We start from the raw sequence: 17,296 nt of genomic DNA, 5'->3' as shown, positions 1-17,296 counted from the left end.
TGCAAAATTTAATCAAATTGCTATATACGATAAACCTTGATAAAATTTTGATCATGTGCACGTTTAAATGACTATTAAATGACTCTTTTGGTTGTTTTGTTTTGTGTTTTGGGAGAGAGAGAGAGAGAGAGAGAGAAAGAGAGAGCGAGAGAACACCCAGGGCAGAATCCAAAGACACAAGGCTCTGTCTCAGCGGTGAGATCATGACCCGAACCAAAATCAAAAGTCAGACGCTTAACAGACTGAGCCACTGAGGTGCCCCATGCCTCCTATTTTTAAAGAAAGCAACATATATATATATATATATATATATATATAAAATATATATATATATTTTATATATATATATAAAATGAACTTAGGGACAGATAAATAAAAGTATGTAAATATTATAAAAACAAGTCACTTGGAGAATAAAAATTTCTTTTTTTATTTCTTTATTTTTATTCTTTTTTTTTAAGGTTTATTCATTTTTCAGAGACAGAGAGATGGAGCGTGAGCAGGGGAGGGGCAGAGAGAGAGGGAGACACAGAATCCGAAACAGGCTCCAGGCTCTGAGCTGTCAGCACAGAGCCCAACATAAGGCCCGAACTCACGGACGGCGAGATCATGACCTGAGCCGAAGTTGGACGCTTAAATTTCTAAGCCACCCAGGTGCCCCCAGAGAATCAAAATTTCTTTAAAGAACCTGTATTATTCTAGTAAGTTTTCATTTTTGGCTGAAGAATAGAATGAAAGGCAGAGACAGAAAATACTTTTAAAATTTAGTTCATGCCTAAATAAAAATAACAATATTCTCTAATAATTATAAAAGCCAACGAATAAGTACAGTTCTATTTAAATGTATCTTTTTAATGTAAGTTTGAGAAACACTATAGTGAAAAAAGCAAAATGTGGCTATCACCAAATATATCCCTGTCATATGAAAATGGAGTGTTAGGAAATGGGTTTACAAAGCTCAGTTAATTGAAGAAATACTCAGCAACATTTTTTTTCTAAATTTTATTGAAACCATAATCCAGTAACAAGTAAAGAATACCAACAATTTTCTATAACATTCTATAACAAAACTGACTGAGCCACTCAGAAACATAAAAAGCTAACATGTTAATATGTGGTATTATAATTATAATTATTTTCTTGATTCTTCCAAAATAGAATTCAGTGCTAAATACCAAATTAATATAATCAGGCCCAAGTGCATAAGCCATTCCTCGCTTAATAAACATGAGTTTAAAACATTCTTAAAGGCAAAATAATTTGTTGTTACAGTATTCACACTTTCAATTACCAAGTAAAATACCCATGTGACCCAGTCATTCATTATAATTGCTTAAGAAAATGGGCAATAATAATCCAGGAGTGGATTGTTTAATGTTTTAAAATATTAGAGTCATGTAGTATTAACAAGTACCACCCCCAAAGGTTTTGTCTTTCCAGAAGTCAAATATACCCACACATAATATATTTATCATGATGCTGTGACAAAACACATCATATTTAAACAGTTGATTACATGAGCTTGATGTTCTTCTTACCCAAATAGGTGTATGAAAGTGTTATGGCTGTGTATTCTTTACCACTTACCCCTCCCAAAATGTCATTAAGAAGCCTTGTGTATCCTGGGGTAGTATTTCTCAAACATTAGTATCGTCTTAGCCTGTTCAGGCTCTATAACACAACACCATAGACTGGGTGGCTTAAACAATCAACGTGGTATTTTTCACAGTTCTGGAGCCTGGAAGTCGAAGACCAAGGTGGTGACAGATTTGGTCGGTGGTGTGGCCAGCTTTGTTGGCATGTAGACAGTGTTAATGCATTTGTCAAGTAAGAAAGAGTAGGGGAGCTATTTCCTTATTGAAGGTGAGTTTTGAGCAAAGACAGTAAGTCCAGCTCATAATAGATATTTTAAAAATCTTGATATAGTTATGTAATATTAATTATACTCTATATTTAGATGTGTTTTCTTTCTTTTTTATATCTGTCACTGTAGAGTATAGCTGAAGTGAAAAACCCAAGAATCAGATAGTCTGGATTTTAGTTCTGCCTCTCACATGGCTTCTATGACCTTATGAAAGCGTTTAACTACCCTAAGACCAAGTTTTTCAGCAAGCCAAAAATATCTACTATCTCGCCCTCTGCAGAAAAAGCTTGCCAACCCCTGGTGTAGTTGAAAACACAGTCCATGGACTAGAATGACAGAGGATTTCGGTAGGGATACTTTTGCTAAGTGGTCCTGGAACAATTAAGGTCATGGCTCATCTCTGCTTTCCTTTCCAGCTTCGCTGAGAACCACTCCATCCATGCACTTCTTGCTTTTTACTTCTGTTACATAACTGGTCACATTTCCCAAATAAGCCTTGCTCTCCTTTATTTCTGGAGCTTTGATCCCTGTTGGAAATGCTCCCTCAACCCCCCACACCCTTTCTCCCACACACACACCATCCAGTTCTCCCTGCGCCGCCTCCAGTCCCAGGGTTTGGATAGGTTTCCGTCTTGAAGCTTCAGCAGCACTAATGACCCACCAAAGCACTCTAAACCAGTTTGTTTTCTCCATTAAACTGAGATCCTTACCGCTAACATTTCAGCACCTGGCAGAGCACAGGATTTCACTTAGGAGGCACTTGATGAAGAGTTATGGTATGAGTGAGTGAATGAGTCACCGTGAGCTCTTCCTGATGTGCAAAGTGCATTCCTGAGTGGATGGAGTTAGTAAATGCTGAAAATATCAAACGATAGAAGACATAGAATTCAATATTTCACAGGTGTCTGGAGGGACTATAATTCCTACGTGTAGAAGCAGTAAGGGAAGATGCTGGTTTACCTGAGATAAACGAGTCCCATTATGGGAAGAAAGGATGTGGCTATTTACTGAGAGCCCCCCAAGGTGGGAGGGATGATCAGAAGCCTTTATGTATCCTAAAACCCAGTTTTGTAGGTTCAGAGGATTTATTTCTTAGTGGCAGACTAATGTTAAACAGAATCTTGGGACTAAATGTCAATTCAATTTACAGCAAGAAATGTAATTGCCTCAAAAACTGGAATATTTGTATCTACTTGACAAGGCCATTTTCTCCCCGTGGGCAATCCGCACAGGAAGTCAAATTGCAATCAGTGAATTATTACTTTAATTAATTTATTAATTTACAATGAGACACAGCAATGAGATTTTGCCTCTGGGACTGGCCAACACTGTTTGGTTAATACATTTTTCTTTACATATGTTAATACATTCCATCAGGTTAGGTGATTTGGCATATCTCTGCTCTGATTCATTTTCCTTTAACTTCCTACAGGCAATCTGACTATTCTTATTTCCCAGTTCTGAAGGGAAGGGTATAGTACTGATAATTTCTATATATTCTTAAAAGTCTGTATATAAAATAAAACCGATATATAAAATATTTATTACACTAATAGCTCACTCATATTTCTATGATCCTAAGAAAAATTTTTCAAAAGAAAAATATGTCATAGAGCAGATAATTTACAAAAAGTTTTATAATGTAATGTGAAGAAATAATTCAAAACATATTAAAAGTTAACAACTTTGGAGGTTATTTTTGTTTTGTTTATTGTGGGCTTATTTTGAAAGGAGGAAACAAAACATAACTATAATAAATATCTTAGAATAGAGAAAGAGTTGATTATTATATATATACATTAAATGAAGAGTTTTGGGGGCATTAAGCATAACATCAAAAGATCATGTAGAAATGGAAAAACAAAGATAATATAAGTATTATACAAAAAGACCAGAAGTACCCAAGGAAATTACAGCAATTTTGTATATGGGGCAATAAATTGAATATGTAATCTTTTTCTTATTTTCTGGAATTGCATTATTTTAAGAACTAAGATTCATAAAAGAAGTGGTGGCTGGAGAGTCACTAATGTCCTTACTGTTGTAAAGGGTCAATGACTCAAAGCTGAAATTCACAAAATTGAGAGGAAAGAACAAGCTCAGAATGAGAGAGATATAAGGCCATTCATGGAAGCAACACACACAATATTGTCTGCTGTTTGTGCATAATACGTATGTAGCAAATGTATAAAACCAGAAATGGAAAGAGACATATATATTCCAAGATAAAGGTTCACCCTGGAAAAGCTAGGGATGCTGGCATAAATAGGGTCTCAACTGTATTAGTTAACATTGTGTTTCGTAAAAAACAAAACCTGTAGTCGTTATGGTAAAACGTCAAATTCTCCAAAATCCAGGTGAAGTGTACATGACTACTGGGTAGCTGTTTGTTATAAATGTTCATCTTTTTTCCCTTTATATTTGAAATATATTTTATTTAAAGAAGAGAACACATCTACAGCTGTGTTGATAGAGCCACACGTGAGCCCTAAATAAGTTACAAAAGTGCTTCAGTGCAAGTCTTAAGAGTTTGAAAAAAAGAGATTCTAACTCTACTAGGCTCTATTAGATAGGAAAAATTCTAATTTGAAAAGAGAGATCAGGAAGGACGTGAACTATGGGGGCTTCTTTGCACGTGTCCCTCACCGCTACTTGCATAGAAGTCAAGAACGGAGGTTAAAAACAATTCTTGAGGAGTATAGTTATCTCAACTATTACCGTATCATTTACCTCATGGTCACGTTTTCTTTATTCATATCATTTATTAGAATTAGAATTCAGGGTTAAATTTATTACAATGGTAATTATTATATTTATTTCCAAATTTAGTAAATTAAAAAAAAATCTGATTGCAGTTTGATCTGGAAGTCCTCAATGTGGCCAACTTCCTCTAGAAAGGAAAGTGATGTCTTCTTTACGATAATTAGCTTCATGAGGTAGTTAGCTATGAACCGCACAACCTTGATATCAGATGTCTGGAGAAACAGAGTTAAGCCTCTCTGGAAAATTACCGTAACAGATTTTGAATCTTACTCTGGAAGCTGAAGGAGACAAACATTTTGGAAATCCGAGACAGAGCAGAGCACAAAGTAGATGGAAAGGGTCTTAGTGGAGAAGAGGCGTGCAGTGTAGTCTGATGGCAGCGGAGAGATTGAGAGCGGCCAGGGAGGAAAATGTAGTGTCTACACTGGCTGGGAATTTCAAGACAATGAAATCTGAGATTCATCTTTACCTTGTAGACTGTTCTGCTTGCATTTTCCTATTATAACTAAACCTTCAGTAAAATCCTCTCAGATCCCCAGGCAGAACTAGGCTTCTTCCTCAAATGAAGGGAGAGATGTAGTGCTTATTGTGGAATGAGCAGTGTGGAGAGAAAGACAGGTATGTAGGTTGTTTCCTAAACCAACCATAACGAATGATCCCCATCGTGTGGCTTAAAACAAGAAATCTATTCCCTCACAGGTTTGGAATCCAGAAGTCTGAAATCAAGATGTCCACAGGGTCATACTCCTTCTGAAGGCTCTTCGGAGAAATCCTTCCTCGCATTTTCCTAGCTTCTAGTGGCTCCTGGCAGTTATTAATGTTCCTTGGCTTGTAACTGTGTCACTCCAATCTCTGCCTCTGTTTTCTTCCTGGGTCTGTGTGTCCCTCTCATAAAGATGCCATTTGAGTTAGGGACCACCTGGATCCCATATGACCTCATCTTAGCTTAATTACACTTGCAAAAATGCGACTTCCAAGTTAAGGTCACATTCTGAGGGTTCATGCGGATGTGAATTTTCACATCCTTAAACCCAGTATCACAGAGGTAGCAGGGAAGATACACAGTGGAAGGTAATTTTTTCTGTATTTTCATCAGACTATTTCAGATAGGAGGCACTCAAATTGCCTTAGAACATGAGGTTGGTGTTCAGTTTTATTTTAACATTGAAGAACAAACTAAAGGCCCAAGATTTGAGGACTGCAGAATAAGCAGGTAGTAGATATTTTGGCGACATTGGAAATTCACTGGAAATTAGTTAGCAAACTCCACCGTGATTATACTGAACACTCATAGTTCAACTGCTGAATAACTAAAGACTGAGAATCTGTTGCTTCAAAATCCACGATACCAAACTCACATAGCACTGAGTAAATCTAACTTAATTATGAATGGGAGTGAATTACTTCAGTGTGTGCAAATTAAAAAGTAGCAGAAGGCTATTATTTCCTATATTTAATTTGTCAGTTTTTGAGCTTTCTCATCGGAGATAGCTTTAAAAGAATCTTGCTGGAAGAAGTGGTAAATTTTTAAGATGGAAGAACTTTGTGTTTAAAAAGAATACCTCTCTGGGGCACCTGGGTGGTGCAGTCGGTTAAGCGTCCGACTTCAGCCAGGTCACGATTTCACGGTCCGGGAGTTCGAGCCCCGCGTCAGGCTCTGGGCTGACGGCTCAGAGCCTGGAGCCTGTTTCCGATTCTGTGTCTCCCTCTCTCTCTGCCCCTCCCCCGTTCATGCTCTGTCTCTCTCTATCCCAAAAATAAATAAACGTTGAAAAAAAATTTTTTTAAATAAAAAGAATACCTCTCTTGTTATGCAGATCCTCACAAGGATACGATGGTTAAGAATAAGTTTATGTGGGGGGGAAAAACAAACATAATGGAAAGGTTGAGTAAGACAAGAAAAGCAAGTGTGGTTGGGAGTATAAGTTGTCTGAGAGTATCCTGGGCGCTAATGTTGCTTCTACTACTGGGTTTCCAAATTGTCAATTAAACAGACGTGTCTGTGTTTCAAAGACCATATTGTTTTCTTCAAGGGACCGTATCCATATATTAGGGTATTTATTATCATTTTAGACCAATTTTGTTATTATTTAATATCTCATTTCTACGTGAGTCTTAAGTTTCTAGAGTTGCTGAGGAGAACTGCAAAAAATTTATAAAGGTGCATTTTACTTGCCTATTTTTAGACTATTTACAATTTGCTCTTCACTTAAAACCATTAAGATATTGAATGGAGCTAATTTATAAAACTCACACCACAAAATAGCATTAATTACATTATCATTCTTTCTGATTTCTGAAAATGTAGACATCAGTCAGACCTCATAAATGTCCTTGTGTCCCTCTTTATAATCTGTTAAGACATTGATAAGTGATTTAGCCTATTTGAGCCTTGACTATAAAATAAATATATTAACACGTACCTCCTACATTTGAGGTGTCAAATATGACATTATGTGGAAAAAATGTATTTTAAATAGTAAAGTACTAATCAAAAGGTAGTGATAGAATTATTCATTTTATTTCATTCTGAAAGTTATTCTAGGAAACTATGAAATCATAGACTGTATGATTTTGAGTTGTGGATTTCGTGGAGAAAAATGTCTTAACTTTGGCCCAAGGAAGATTTATCTGTCCAGTTATTGGCAAGGCTGACAACCCAGGACAGATTCTTTGACTTTTTATGAAGAGAAAATTATTTTCTAAAATAACTGAGTGTTTGCCCCTTGAATTGAATCAGGAGGTAAATTAAAAGCCAATATACATTCTCTTTGTCATTGTGCGCTATATTTTGTTTAGGCTCATAACTTTTCAGAGCTCCAGGGGGCTATCACGATTGACTTGCCGGGACCGGTAGAAAATAGCGTAGACGGTCTCCATTACCTCTGCATTTGATAGGAGAAGCCATGATTTGTGTCCGAAAGCTGTGTCCACAATATTTGAGGACACATCACTTGACATCTCAAATATCCAACAAAAAAAGCTGTTTCTCTCTCCTCCAGGACTCATTGCTTCCATTTGCTTAAACTTTGGCTGTTTTGGTGTAATCAAAGTAGATACTCTTAGAAACAAGAAAAAAGGCACAGGATAGCAAATTTTGTTTGGATAATAACAGAAAGAAAAGCAAAAAATAATGCAAAATGTGGGTCCTTAGGTTAGGGTACTAAATGGTTTATTTCACATGAGAGAGTCCTAGTGCTTATTTACCAGAGGGGGCTGGGGGGGGGGGGGTTGGGCGGTGAGGATCTGTATCATAAAACAGGAAGCTTGTTTAGATGGGAAGTCAGGCTGCAAACTTCCTTTATGACTTCGGACAAATTGTTTTGCCTGCTTTCATTGTATTTAATTTCTTCATTTGTTATGACATCTTGCAGAATTGCCTTCTAGGACTTTCGTGAGAACTGGTTTAGTCCATGAATGTACTTTGAAGAGGTTTGCAAAAGAGACTAAAGACACTCTAATGTGATAGGATTTAAAATGAGATAAACCGAAAAAAAAAAAAAAAAAAAGGTAAACCAGGATTCACACTCCGCCTCATGTATGCTAGCTGTGTGATTTTGCACAGGTTAATGACCTGTTCTAAATCCTCATGGGAAAAACATCAGACTGATAGGTTTCTTGAAAGGATTAAGTGAAGTAGGTATATACATAGGGCTCTGTAGAACACCTGGCCCAGAAGACTCACTTTCTGTTATAGGTATTGTTATGAATATTATTATTTCTTAAAAATTCAGATTTCTGGCCTAATTGGGAATCGGTGATGATACGACAAAGTATCATGTATAAAAGAAATTTTCAACTACACTGTGCTTCAGAATTCCAAAGAAAGCTTCTGCAAACTGCACATAGCAGCCCACAACCCAAATTCCTGAAATAAACATCTCTGTATGTTGAGTCCAGCCATCCGTATGTGATAAAAGCCTGAGAGATCATTCTGATGCTCACCATGGCCTGAGAACAAATGTCAGAACAATAAAAGAATTTTTTTGCATCATGGAAGAAATGACCTAATATTGCTGTCCAATAAGCACTTAACAAGAATATTATTAAGTATTATTTAACAGCGCAGTTAAGTTGATATACTTTTTCAGGAACTTTAGCCCTGCACTCTGAGATTCTGAAGGGGTGATCCTGCCCAACCCATCATTTGGTATTGATGCTTTACAGACTACAGTACTTAGTCAAGGGAAAACTCAGATTCCAAGAAGAGACCACAAGAGTTCTTTTGAAGGAAAAAAGGTGGCACTCTTTCTCAGACATGGATAAATGTGCAGATTCTGCAGCACAGCTAGAGCCTAATAGACTATGAATGGATATGAGAGAGAGAGAGAGAGAGAGAGAGAGAGAGAGAGAGATACTGAATCTAAATGACTTAGTTTGAACTCCTGGATCCCACTAAGCCTGAAGCAAAACCATCTCTTGGAATTCTCCATTATGTGAACCAATAGGTTCTGTGTCTCCATTAAGCAAGTTTCCACTACTTTCTACTTAAAAAACTCTTACAAAGGCATAAATGGTGATTATTTGAGAATAAACATTCTCAAGAAATAGCTTCCCAGGTCATTCTTTTTCTCATGATCTAATTAATCACCATTGGTTACAGTCTACTTAAACTGAATTAGCCTGGCGATCTTTATTATTCCATGAAAACACCGTAATGTAAAAGAACATCCCTGAAATGTCAAAACAAAACATTGACAAGAAACAAATAAAAGTGAAATTGATTTTATAACTACAAAAACAGCAGAATGTCTCACATTTACTTACTATACAATGTAGGCCTTGAGAAGTGAGGGACAGGAAGATGGGCAGAGACACCTGAAGCAGATCTTCCTCATTCTGAAAGTTCCAGCCTTGACCCGTGAAGATTTAGATGTGAGACTTCAGACACTGACATCAATTCTCGATACTTTCCTGTTATAGGATGAATTACATCCACCCAAAATACACCTGTGGACATCCTAACACCCATGTGACTGTATATAGAGATAGGGACTCTAAGGAGATAGTTCAGGTTGATTGAGGCCATACGGGTGGGGCCTAATCCAACAGGACTAGTGTCCTGAGGGCACTTAGATCTTGGACTTCCAGGGTCCAGAACTAGGAGGGAACACATTTGGGTTTAGTCACCCTGTCTGTCGTACTTTGTTCTCACAACCCTATCAGACTAATCCACGTCACCCTCTCTTTTCCTGTTTTGTGTTTAGTTGCAAATGAAATGAGTAACAGAGTCCCTCAATGGGTATAAATTTGAAAATACAGCTTTTCTCTAATTTATAAGTTAGAAGCAGCCATCCCTGTTATGTCATGACCTGAGCACAGTAAAAACCTCCTTTTAACAAAATCACTGTGCCACTGAAATGCCAACTTTATTTAAAGGCTTAGCAGAGTCTATTTAAAAAAAAGAAAGAAAGAAAGAAAGAAAGAAAGAAAGAAAGAAAGAAAGAAAGAAAGAAAGAAAACGGCAAAGGGGCACCTGGGTGGCTCAGTTAAGTGGCCGACTTCAGCTCAGGTCATCATCTCCCGGTTCATGGGGTCGAACCCTGCATCGGGCTCTGATGAGAGCTCAGAGCCTGGAGCCTGCTTCAGATTGTGTGTTTCCTTCTCTCTCTGCCCCTCCCCTACTTGTGCTCTGTTTCTCTCTCTCTCAAAAATAAACAAACAATTTTTTTTTAAACCTGCAAAAGTATTTATTAAGGGTCTACTAGATGATTTACTACAGTAATAATAATTACTCATTTGGCTACTTTCTGTGATTAATATAATACATGTTCTTTTGGTATAGACATAGTATTTTTATGTGCGAGTGAAACAGAAGGTAACAGAATATAACAGGAGAATACAACAGGAGAGAGTTTGGCATGAAAGCTTGTTTTGGAATAGAACAGATAATCATTTTGTAGGGAATAAATGAATTATGCTATAAGCCACGTGGAGTTTTTGCAAAAATATTGTGCACAGAGACTGAATATTTGTGTTCAGGTGAAGCAATTTACCTTTCAGCATTTCTAGGAAATGGAAAATCAGAGTTACACAGAACATCATTAGGAAGAAGGGTGGTTTTCATTTTGCTAAATCATTCATATTAAGATTCCTTTAAATAGTTCCCGGTAATGAGCATCTGAAAAGTTGCTGGGATTCAGGTGTTCCATTTTGCAATGAGTGGGTCAGGCAGAATGTGAGTAATTCAGGGAAGCAGGGAATGGAAATCACACAGAGCACCCCCGGGAAGGGGCCAGTCTGTAGGTTAAGCCATAATGGGAGATATTTCTCGGGCACTTCACGCGCAAGCCAGCAACTGTGTGGTTCTGGGGAATCTGGTGTTGAGATTCCCTCTGCAGGACGGTGCATTTCCAGAGAAGCCCGGGGAGAGAGGGGGCGAGTATGGTTGTGAGCCCGAAGTCAGATGGTGCCTTAATTGGAACAAAGGAAACGATCTTGTGGTGGCGTGAGACCACAGTGACTGCAGAGTGGGAAGCCAGCACCCAGTTCTCTGGAGTGGGGCAGGCAAGCCGTTTGGTCTTCTGAGGCTGTGGATGATGGAAACCGGTGTGTTGGGTCTAGTCCACCACTTTCAGGCTCGTAACCAGATGGATTTCAAATTTTGCTGGTGTGAGAGACCTGGGTGGAGCTGTACTGATTGTTTTTTTTTTTTTTTTTTCTTTCCTTCTAAGTGGCTCCGGTAGGAGTCGGGCTGTGTTGAGTCAGCTCGGAAGAGAGACTCAACAGGGTAAACCTGACCGCTGGATCCATCCCCGATTTAAATCTCTTATTTCAACTTACACGACGTATTAGTCATCTCCACTATTCGGGAACACACCCATTGTGTTAACGGAACGTTACACGTTTTGAAAACACCTCATGGACTCGCATAAAGCTTTAAAAACCACAGACTGTCAAGAACAAGAAGGCTTAGCTAAGTTACCTGGAGCCACGTGGCTCCCGATGGCGTATTCTGCTCAATCATAACGGGTGCTGCCGAGAAAACTACACAATTGAGTTTGGAAAAAGAGACACAATAACAGAAGAGGGACATCAAAGCAGCCAGATTATATTAAAAAATATATCTGTGAGCCAGTTACTGAAAAAATGTTAAGAGTGAGCCAGTCACCGAAATAAAAACAGAATATTAACAGGTGGTTCCTTCTCCTCACGCCCATAAGTAAATAACTCTTATTACCGACAATGTAAACTTCGCAGGTGTTCCGGGGAGACTATGTTTCTGAATAACAGATGTGGGGCAGAACTGGAGGCAAGAGCCGACATAGTATGCGAAGGTAGAAACATACACAAATCAAGATTAATTGGCAATGCTTTTTTTTTTTTAATTTTAAATAATGGATGTCATACTCTAAGAATTTCCACCTGCTTTGTGTCTTCAAATTATTAGGCCCATTCCGGAAAACCAAGTTGCTTATTACAAATCTCTTTCCCTCTTTTCCCCACACCCTCCACACTATGCATTTGCGGCATTTATATATAAGAAAAAACTAGTGTGGGGGCGCCTGGGTGGCGCAGTCGGTTAAGCGTCCGACTTCAGCCAGGTCACGATCTCGCGGTCCGTGAGTTCGAGCCCCGCGTCGGGCTCTGGGCTAATGGCTCAGAGCCTGGAGCCTGTTTCCGGTTCTGTGTCTCCCTCTCTCTCTGCCTCTCCCCCGTTCATGCTCTGTCTCTCTCTGTCCCAAAAAAATAAATAAACGTTGAAAAAAAAAAATTAAAAAAAAAAAAAAAAAAAGAAAAAACTAGTGTGGGGGTGTTGAATGCAGTCATAGTTACAACATGGGGCTTTGGAGACTGATACACCTGGCTTTGAGTTTCTGCCCTTCCATTTATCAGCAGCGAGCTTCAGTTTCCAATCTACAAAATGGGAATAACAAAGTACCTACCTCAAGGGCTCTTCTGAGGATTAAATGAAATAATGCATCAAAAGCCCCTGGTGCACACCCAGTGTTGTCTAAATGTTCACTGTTATCATTATTTAGTGTTTGGAGGAGAAGGTTTTACTTCGGTCGGCTGAATGCTTTGAGAAAAACCAAAATTCATCTGCGATTGTGCTGTCCTCAGTAGAAATCAATGGCAAGTCAAACTGATATTTCACACCCTTGCACGAGCTTTAAGACACTGCAAATTCACATTCTAATTATAGTCTCATTGGGCATGAATAAAGCACAGTAAAAAATACTGACCAATGACACATTGGTCATCGGTGTGTTTAGGACAGAGCCTCACACGAAGTGTTTAATTGTATAGTAGGAATTGTTTTTGCTTGACTGAAACACACTTCCACGTCGGGCGAGAACAGAACAGAGGAATCCTTGTGATAAGCAGGAGAGCTTGAGGCAGATTTCTGTCTCTTCCTCGCACATTACTCAGGGTGGTATAATTTGTGCATCTGAGCTGGGCATTCAGATCTGTTTTTGTCTAAGGAGAAAAGAGAAATCCTTCTCCCCTAATTTGCAAAGTCTGGATCAGTATTTCACACACTTAGAATCTACTTGCGCTTTGGGGTGTCAAGCAACCTGTGAATGGAGTGCCCTGCAATTATCTGCCACGATCTCTGGGATCAGGGTCATTCTGTGGCCAGTGTGGACCACGGTCCGATGGCAAGGGAAGACAGGTTCCCAGGTTCTAGTTGGCCCCCAGTACAGAGTGGGGTAGGAAGTGACACCTAATTCAACCCCGGACAAAGAGCTTCAACTCCCCTCCCGGTGTTTGCATTAACTGGCTAGTCGACGTGGCCAGTCTTCTAACACTAAGGACCATCTCGAGACTGGCTGATTCCTCCCCCTCCTCTTTTTTGTTTTTATTCTTGGAGACTCTGGTGTCATTAGGGGCAGACCCAGAGGACCATAGACAACTCTAATTTGTTTCATCCCTTCTTGGAGCTTTCTCATCAGCAGAGTCTTGGGCTCACTCTTCGTCCTTCAGAGCCTGGACTCTCTTGTTTTATTAGACTGACATTTTGTTCGGACCTCTGTTGACAGCTTCTGGCCTCTGGCACACACTCCGTTTAGTCACTTCTTTTATTTACAACTTACGCTCTTCTGCTCGGCCCAGACAAACTCAGTGATTTGTGATCTGGTCACACTTTCATTCCTCTGTCTCGCGTAAAATCTCATCTTCCTCTCTAGCATCTCTCTCTTTTTGTCCGTGACATTTACTTGGCTTCTTGCATTTTCATTTTGCTTTCGCTCCTATCCTCAGGACCGGTTTTAAATGTCTGCGTGATTCCGGCACGGAACAGCAATTCCGGTTCAGAGAGACCACGGCGAAGCAGACCTTGTGTGTTTAAAGCACTTTATGATTTTACAGGGCATCTTCACACACACAGTATCTCACGTGACCCTCACAACAACCCTGTGAGGTAGGTGTCATGAAACGCTTTTCCCAGGAGAGGGAATGGAAGGGCTGAGGGACACACGGACACGCTCAAATTCTACCAGAAATTCAAGACTGGGACGCCTGCGACTATTTGTAAACCGTGAAGAAAATGAGAGGTGTGAAAATGTCATCTGCTAATAAACAGAAAGAACTTCAAAAACAACATGATAGCCTATATTTTCCCTACTCCTTGTTTCGGTCTGTCTTTTCTTATCTTTTCTTTCCCCTTTCTCTTTTTTATCCCTTTGTTCACCTACATAAAATATTTCCAGTTCTATGGAAATATTTCTTTATCTTCAGGATCTACACTAGATACTTAAAGTATAAAATACAAAAGAGCTTTTTGCAACAGAAAACTTCAGCATTATTTTTTCACAATCAAAATATTTGCTTGAAATTGCCAGGTAATTGAAGGAAGTAAGTTCTGTGTTTTGGTCTAAATGTGTTGAATGAACTGTTCAAGCTCTACTTTACCTCACTATAAACTTCGGGAAAAACGGGGGGGGGGGAGGGGTGGTGGTATAATTTGTAGAGTAAGCAGATAAGAAGGTAAACTAAGCTAATCAAAATCAATATTTTTAATATTTTAAAGAATTTAATAATCTTGATCTCTGAACACCTGTAGAGCCCTGTTCCTCCCCCAGTATAGCTCTGTTGTATTGTATAATCACCTGTTTCCATGTCTAGGCTTTCAGGGACTATTAGCTCTATGAGGGCCAGAGACAATAGTTATCTTATTAGCTGTTATGTTCAGCTCTAGGAGGCACACAATGAACATGTGCAGAGTGAATGAACGAATGAACGAATTTTCTTTTATGTTATCCCTATCACTTATTGAGAGTATTGTTTTTGAATGTAAAGAACCCATATATAATCGATGTCCATGAGATGTCTCCTAGAACCCAGTGGGTTAAATTGGGTTCAGTAAGACATCAGATGAGTGGGGAGCAGAGGGCTCCTGCTCTTGCTCTGAGAACTGGTAGGAGCAGCTTGCCAGTCAGTACATGGGAGGTGACCCAGCTAAGGGTGCCAGCAGATGGTGGTGATGGTGGGTTACTGGAGTGGGAAGAGGTCTGAGCATAGGAACAGAGGTCCAAACAGCACAAAAGACCTGGAGAGAAAGCCATGTGGAAGCTGGGTACGACACAGGAACCAGAGTCATTTGAAGGAGCCACAAAGGGATCTTGGAGTCAGTTGTGCGGATGATTTGTCCGGAGGTGAGGGGCCTTTTAGTGAGATGGTAGCAGAGGGTGTCTTGCCCAACCTGCCTGATCTTAAAAGGGCCCTGCCCAAATATGATCCGGGAGTTGCACTGGTCCTGACAAATGTACAAAAGAGGAAATCAGTGATTATTCCTTTTATATTTAAATCATGCCTAAAAAAATATTAAATGTATTTGTTAAAATAATTTCATATAAAGTTTTATTTATCAGAAGTAACTGAAGATGTGGGGAATCAGGCAATTTCATGCAGAATAAATTGGTCCAACCTTTTTGGAGCCATTTACAAGAAACCATCACATTGTAAACTGCAAGCCACCTTTGGACTATTGATTCTACTTCTAGCAAATAGTCTATTATAGAGTATTTCCACAAGATCATGTACGAGACTGCTAAATGTAGCATTGCTTAATAAAGCCAAACCATGGCAAGCAAGAAATCATCAAGTGCTCCTGACTAGGGGATAGAATACTATAGTCACTGTGGCATAGCTATATAATGGAACAATGCAGAGTCGTCGAGAAAAAAGAGCTGAAGTCACATGGACCGACATGGGCAGATGACTGACATATTGACTTAAATGAGGAAAAAGAGGGGCGCCTGGGTGGCGCAGTCGGTTAAGCGTCCGACTTCAGCCAGGTCACGATCTCGCGGTCCGTGAGTTCGAGCCCCGCGTCAGGCTCTGGGCTGATGGCTCAGAGCCTGGAGCCTGTTTCCGATTCTGTGTCTCCCTCTCTCTCTGCCCCTCCCCCGTTCATGCTCTGTCTCTCTCTGTCCCAAAAATAAATAAATGTTGAAAAAAAAAAAGAGGAAAAAGAAGAGCATACTGTATAGATGTCTGTGTATATGATTTTTTCTCTCTTTTAGAAACATTACGGAGTTACACATACTCTCTGTGGGGCGGGGGGAGTGCATGGAGGGAAGTCTGCAGATCATAAACACTCATACACAGAAATGTGTCTATCATTGCTTTCACAAAGCAAGTGTGCACTTAAGTTCAAAACAGCCATGAAAATATCTGTAAGTGAAACATTTCTGAACGTATCTGAAAAACACGTTCAAAGCGTTGGTAACCCCAGGTAACAGAAGGCAGTGTGGGTGTTCAGTGTATAGACTGCAAAACAGAGAAGTTCTTTACTTGCCAAACTTCCCCAGAGTCAAGGTTAAGTGGCTCAGAAAAAGTCTCAGGAACGGGAGCAAAAGAGATAAAAAAAAAAAAAAAAAAAAAAAAAAAAAGAACCAGAGATAAAGGCAGAGATAAAGACAGAGATCAACAGGAAGATAGGGAAAAGAGTTACAAAGAGCTTAAGTGAAAATAACTGGAGTGACACGGAGCACGGAAGGTAAGTGGGATTAAAAAAAAAAAAAAAAGTGTTCCAGCCGTCAGAAGTGATCACATTCCAGAAGTAATGAACACGCAGGAGAAAATGTATACTAATGTTTCCATATCTTAATATAATAACAGCAACGCTAATAATCACCGAGCGACGCCAAAGCTCGTGGGGGAGGTACACACTACTAAATGTTGTTCAGTTTAGGGGCAACGGGATCAACAGTGCAACAACAGTGCAAAGCATCCTGTAGCTACGTGATGCTTTAGTGGCTGGCATTCACAGTGCCGACCCTCAGTTATCTAAGTGTGGCATCCGTGCACGGTACAGGTGAAAATAATTCCTTCTGCTCTAACGCAGAGAAATTGGTACTACGTTTTTAAAATAACTACGACTGAAAAGTGCTAGAGTTTTGGTACATTAAAGGATTAGCCATAATCTACCTAAAACAGACCCTGGTTGGGTAGAGATTATGTGTGTGTGCGTGGAGCGACTACTCCCAGAGTCACAGCACACACAGGTCCTACCGAGGATGCAGGGGAGGGTCCCTCAATCCCTTTTCATAATCCTTTCACTGGATCCGTGTGGACGCAGCCCAGACACTCAACTGACTTACAGCCTGGTATGTTGAAGACATCTCCTCTAACAATCCTATCAAAAGGGATCCCAGTGTGAAATCTGTTCTGTTGAGGTTGTGATGTAGAACACAACCTTTCAAGTTTTTAGTGATGCAAAAC

The 17,296-nt window shown here is 39.5% G+C and overlaps 1 protein-coding gene across 3 annotated transcripts in view; it reads right to left on the bottom strand.

Moving 5' to 3' along the window:
- MSR1 (macrophage scavenger receptor 1) overlaps positions 1-17,296 on the bottom strand; it is an 82,900-nt gene that overhangs the window by 15,073 nt on the left and 50,531 nt on the right. The window contains exon 10 of one of the 3 annotated variants that reach the window (XM_047857130.1): positions 13,911-15,326. The exons of the other annotated variants lie outside the window; for them this stretch is intronic. Within the exon in view, the coding sequence (XP_047713086.1) occupies positions 15,283-15,326 (44 nt within the window). The 3' untranslated portion in view covers positions 13,911-15,282. Of the gene's footprint in view, positions 1-13,910; positions 15,327-17,296 lie in introns of those variants that run through there. 3 annotated transcript variants of the gene reach the window in all.

This window comes from Prionailurus viverrinus, chromosome B1, assembly GCF_022837055.1.
Source record: "Prionailurus viverrinus isolate Anna chromosome B1, UM_Priviv_1.0, whole genome shotgun sequence".
In the NCBI taxonomy this organism is placed as follows: domain Eukaryota; kingdom Metazoa; phylum Chordata; class Mammalia; order Carnivora; family Felidae; genus Prionailurus; species Prionailurus viverrinus.
This window is presented reverse-complemented; position numbering and strand designations above follow the sequence as displayed.